A 6,000-nucleotide genomic window follows, 5' to 3' on the forward strand; every position below is an offset into this window, starting at 1 on the left:
GTTAAGATGTTTGCGTATGTGTTTGTCCTCAGCAGATTAACATTCTCCGGCTAATCATGTGACCAAGGCCGTGCGTCGGCGCTTTGCAGGGCAACTCCCAGCTCTCGGCCTTGACCCTGAGGAAGGGAAGTCAGGAGTCCTCCGAAAGAAACGCTGCTCATCTATCAGCGACTGACGGGGCCCCGCGCTGCGCAAGACGAGCGGCAAGAAATAATAGTATTATGGAGAAATTTGAGTTTGAGCGACAGAACAACTTTTCTAGAAAGAAAAGAAAAAGAGAAGAAAACACTACACAAGATCAATAAATGAAAACCAGAACCTTGCTCGAAGGCACTGAAAATGACAAACCCACATCTTATTGCTACAAACCAGTAAAGTGATTTAATGCATATTTCCATAATAACACATGGGTGTGAGAAAGAGAGGTAGGAAGTGTGGACAGCTATGCTCTTCGTTCCCAGAGCTCATTTCTATTAACAGTCCAAAAGTCTGCACGGAACTATGCAAAGGAGTTTTTTACTGTAGACAGAGATGCTGCTTCCTCTGTCGGGAACCGTCTGCAATTGGATCCGAAGTTGTCTAAAAAAGTTGGACTCACTCTGTGAATTCAAATCATTTCTGCAGAAACAGTGTGCTCTGTCCTCTGGCTGCCGACGTTGTGGTCTTTTGTATATTTGTATTACAAATCTCATGAATTTGTGGCATATGTTATGTTTTCTGTCTAATGTTCCTGACCTGTAACTCAGTGTTATTGCTGACTGTCATGGTCAGGACACAAATAAAGAAGAGATATTGAATTTGAATGAGTCTTTGATGGATAGAGAAACAGTTTGAGATTTTAGGAAACACACCTATTCGCTTTCTTGCTGAGAGTTAGACAAGAGGATCAATACCACTCTCATATTTGTCCGTTAAATGTAACGCTACATAAGCGCTATAGGGTTTATTTCCTGGAGTCACTGTTTTTACACTTCAGTTTTTGTTCGGATTAAACAAGCAAGATAAAACATGGTGATTAGTGAGCGTTAGAGGTGCTGGTTTGTGGATTTTGTTACTTTTTGACAGACCAAACTGTTTCCCTGTTTCCTGAAAAGGAACATGAAAGAGGGAAAATTCAGCACACAGGAGCTGATGTAAACAGATTTTTAACAAGCAGAGGAACCTGGTTTTTGAAGAGAAGCAGGTACTTCTGCTTGTTAAAGTAAAGCAAAGAAAGTACAGATCTTCTAAATGAATCAATGTGGTTGAGTGTTTGCGTGTGTGCTTGAGTCCCACTAACAAAAACATCTGGGCCGGTTTGTCACTTCATGAGAACAACGGTAAGCGTGGCAGAGTCTGCACACAGTTATTAGGGTTGATGAGTGTGGCTCCGCGCTCATAGTAATAATACATTTCCTTTGTAGAAACGCCTGAGTAATGACAGACTGTGATTAGGTCATCTGACTTATGCAGCAGCCTGAGGCCACGTTAGTGTGCAGAGTAGTCACAACATAAAACTCCTCAGGTTTTGGCTACAGGAGCGAGATCAATAACATTGTAGAGCGTGTTTTAAAGTATGGCATGTTTTTTTTGAGGTATTATGTCTCCTCAAGAGTGCAGGTTTGGTGTCGGTAGTGGAGGGATGAGAACAATGAAGTCAGAGGTTCTTCAATAATATGTGAATGTTATATCCTATTTATATTTGTTTGAATCCATCTCTAGAAAATAAAAAATGACCATGGAATTAGTTATTGTACACTTGCCCAGTTGATGGTATTCTGATACTATATGATAGATAAAGTCGTATTTAGCCTTGATTAGCTCCTGTAGCAACCAGTGCTGACTCTACCGATGTACAGTATCATGTGGACTGTATTCACGCTGAAACGATTGGTCAATAAATCAATTACTTTAACTAGATAATCAATTAATCAATTCATTGATGCAGCAATTTTTCAAGCAAATGTAGTGTGTGAGAATCTACTGCTTTTCTGTCATAAATCAGAATCTTTTTGACTGTTGGTCAGACAAAAGAACATAGCATCGTTTTTACATTTCATATATTAAACAATTAATATATTAATTTAAAAGTTATCAGCAGATTAATCAATAATGAAAATAAGCTTTTTAGCAACCACTGGCTAGCTTACAGTTCATGGTTTGTGTGACGTTAGCGCTCATTCTGGGACACACCTAGCAAAAACGCTCCGTCTGATCAGGACAACTAGACTGAATGTAGCCTGTAAGGCAAAGGCAGAAAAGAGTTTGCAAAGAACTTCTTATTGCTCAATGCAATCATTGAAGGCAACTCAGATGTATAGATCAACATCACCAGCTCAGAGATTTTCCCCCAGTTCATTGGAAACGACACCCTTGTGTTTGCTGGTGTCGTTCTTATTGAGCCGCGTGGTGAACTACATACTTCTCATATCTCGCCTCACTTGCTGCTGCAGAGGAACGCACCGTTAGTGATTCTTGGCAAATATTTACTCTGAAGAGGAGGACAGAGAGAGGAGCTAAGGCGAGAGGGAATGAGTAGAGAATCATCAAAACCAAAGAATTGAGAAAGGAAAGGATGAGAAGAGGCACGTGTCTGTCAGTCTGTCTGTGAAATGTCTGCTTCAAGCTGGTGTGTCTCTCTTTTCTTTTCTTTTTTTTTTCAGGCAGCTTCTTCTCAAATTCCACCTTTTCCTCCCCTCTCCCTTGGACAGAATAACTTCTCCTCTTGTTACACTCTGCGCTCGTTCACACAAACGCACACACTTTTCTATGAATCCCTCTCTTTTCTTCCTGCAGAATCTTTTTCTCTCCATCCCTCTCTTTTTGTTGCTGCCTCTCTTTACCCCTCTGACACCATAACACTCATCCTCACCAGCCTTCATCTCCATTTCTTTTTTGCCTCACTCCCTCCCCACCTTTTCTCTCCCCTCGCTCTTTAGTTCGCCCTCCCACTACTGTGTGCAGATTTTCTAAAAACAGTACTCTCATTCACTACTACTTAACTGCGTCACTTTCTTCACTCTAACATTTACACACACACACACACACACACACACACCTACACACACACCTACACACACACACACACACACACACACACACACACACACACACACACACACACACACACACACACACACACACACTTCCCCTTTTGCCCTTCTCATTTCCTCTGACCCTCTCTCGGTTCCCCTCTTGCTTCCACGCAACAGTAAAAACACACACACACACACACACACACACACACACACACACACACACAGCCAATCACACTTGTGATGGGCCTCAGGCATGGTGTGTTATGACAAACACACCTAATAGATAATAGGATGTGTCACACTCAGTCTGGCTCACTCCCTAAATCACACACAAACACACACACACACACACACATATATACAGTACATACAAGCCTGGGCAAAGTCCTGCATTCATCAGAAGTTAAACCTATCTTTAAATGATGAAAAGACATATAAAAATGTGGACACTGCAGGAGCAAACAAGGCTAAAGCAGAGGCTAATGTTGGGTAAATATGTAACCCCATGAGTCAGGCTGAGCCGTCACAGGACTGCTGTTAGCGCTGCTGGCACACACAGAGAGAGTATTCTGCCAGGCCAGCTACTAAATCTGTTTTAACATGGGGACTATCACACACAGCCGGGTAGAGACAGAAAAGAAGAAAGAGAGGGAGATGAAAGAGGGAAAGAGAGCCTGCCAACTTATCTAAAGAGAGAAAAGTCAAGAGCCCACGAGTGCCAACCCGGCCCAACTTCAAGTGTGTACTTCCACTCGATGAGAGCCAGTTGTGGAAATAACGAGTGAGAGTGAAAATGCATAAGTGTATAGGCGTATGTGTGTGGTAGTTAACTTTAATCTTATCATCTCTACCAATGCTCTCACTTAAGACAGACCTGCTACATGTGGTCTGCTGGAATAAATAACCGGGTCAAATGTATTTTTGTCCCCATGATCCAATCTTAAAATGGACTATGGATCAGTTTCCTTCTGTTTTATTCGTCCGTCCCTTCATCCATGTGTGATATCTCACACGTGGATGACCAATTTACATGAAACTCAATGAATGATACTTTCTCACTACTGCATTTTCTGACAGCACCAAGAAAGATGTCACGTCATACTGTTTTTTTTATTTTTTTATTATCTATTCGTACTGTATAAAATATTATGATAGAATAGCCAATCTACGTTTCAGTTTTTAATACATAAGTTTCTTGACATGTTAAATGCAGCTGTACAGGACTTACTTGACAAAGGAAGGCTGCAATTGCAGGTGTTTTTGCGCTTGAAAATAAATGAATTCAAGCATTAAATCTGTGACTTTCCACATGTTGTCGCTTTCTCAAGGGACAAGAGTTGATTGATTGATGATTGAAAAATGGCAACGGTGGTGGAAGGTTGTGTGAAAGCCTGCTGTTAATTTGAAGCAGCCATTGCAAAAAGGTGGAAAATGTGCATGTTTGCAGAATGTGATACTGCGTGAAATGTGGTAATATCAGGACAGGTGCCTTTTAAAAATGTCTATTGCCTGATGGTTATGTTTTAAAGCAAATATATAAAGCATATTAACAACATATCAATAAAAAAACAGTGTGGATACAATCTCCTGGCAAAACACCCGATCCCTAAAAACTCTTCATCCACGATATTCCCCCTCAATCTCACATTTAATTGAGTGAAATCAAGCGCGGCATTCCAGTCTTAGTGAAACCTGAGTTACTGCGGCGTCCATCTCAGTTTCTCACCCGCGTGTTGAGGGTTTGAATTCGCCCATCTGTCACGACCGGCCTGTCTGTGCCTCGGGCTGCTCTTTTTTCACTTTGCTACTGATAACGCTCGCACTGAGCCAAACTGAGAGGTATGGAGCCGGTTGCAACCCCAATCATCACCAGACAGGCCTCGAGACAGACATGACTTGACGCCGATACACATTGCACACATTTACACACACACTAACGCGCAGGTTCTGTCAAGTTTTTCTTCTCACACAAAGACACGTGTATGGCTTCACGACCCAGAATACACACACGCCTTGGAGCTGCGGAGGCAGTTGCAGTCAGTTTCCATCCGATTGCTCAAAGACAACCAGCTAGTGTTGGAGCTGGGGAATGATCTATATCAAATACACTCTGCTGACCTTCAACTTTACGCCCGCCTAACTGCTCCCTTCAACACACGGCATGCATATAAATCAAGCATGACTGCAGGCTGAATAAAGCAGAGGTGAGTGGGGGACATACACGCTAAGCAGCAAGTACGAAAGTGAACTACTGAGATGATTAAAAGCGTGTGAAGCCAATGGAATGAGTGGAAGAATTACTTTTTTCCTCGTATTCATGGGTGAAGATCTTACCTGCGAGAAGCACCTGCGGTACTCCTTCTCCGGCCCAGAGCATCGGAAGACCTGAGGAGCAGCTCTTCCTCCATCTCTGCCTGATTCCACTCCCAGGTGCAGGATATGGGGGTGCTGCAGCGGGTAGATGTCGCCGGTGGGTGGGATGTGGGGGCTAAAGCCTGGTTGGAGCTCCCTGTCTCTGTGCATGGGGCTGGAGCGGTGGAGAGGAGAGGAAAAAGGTGACGCGACCGCAGGGGAGTTGGGGCGGGAGAGAGGAGGGATGGGAGGAGGTGGCGCGGTGACGGAGTGCCAGTCAAACCTGTGGCGGTTGGGTAGGAGAGATGTGGATAAGGAGCGTGAGAAGAAGTGAGAAGATGGAGCTCGCTCTCTTGCCCTCCCGTGCTCTGTATTGGTTTGTGGGGGTCGATCAACATGGCGGTGTGGGTTGCCAGTTGTGGTGGTTGTAGTGGGAACCTCCTCAGCAGCCGGGTCCTCAGAGACCTCCTCCTCCTCACGCCTCCCTCCCTTCCTGTCCTCTCCATCACTCGCCGTCTCCTCGTCCTCTTTCCTGTTGTTCTCTGCATCGTCTTCATTGGGCGCAGGTGATGTTTCTGCATCAGTGCCGTTAACAGTGTGGCGAGCCTGCCGGTTGGGACGGTGCAGAGGC

At 44.1% G+C, this 6,000-nt stretch overlaps 1 protein-coding gene across 3 annotated transcripts in view; it reads right to left on the bottom strand.

Moving 5' to 3' along the window:
• adamtsl4 (ADAMTS-like 4) overlaps nucleotides 1-6,000 on the bottom strand; it is a 32,969-nt gene that overhangs the window by 20,651 nt on the left and 6,318 nt on the right. For 2 of the 3 annotated variants that reach the window (XM_068735337.1, XM_068735336.1), the window contains exon 4: nucleotides 5,352-6,000. This exon is cut by the window's right edge and continues 54 nt beyond it. In XM_068735337.1, the coding sequence (XP_068591438.1) occupies nucleotides 5,352-6,000 (649 nt within the window). The remainder of the gene's footprint in view (nucleotides 1-5,351) is intronic. The other variant, XM_068735339.1, reaches the window with a different exon arrangement.

Source organism: Cebidichthys violaceus, unplaced genomic scaffold (assembly GCF_023349555.1).
Source record: "Cebidichthys violaceus isolate CVI_PGR_0920_01 unplaced genomic scaffold, fCebVio1.0.p SCAF_7, whole genome shotgun sequence".
NCBI lineage: Eukaryota > Metazoa > Chordata > Actinopteri > Perciformes > Stichaeidae > Cebidichthys > Cebidichthys violaceus.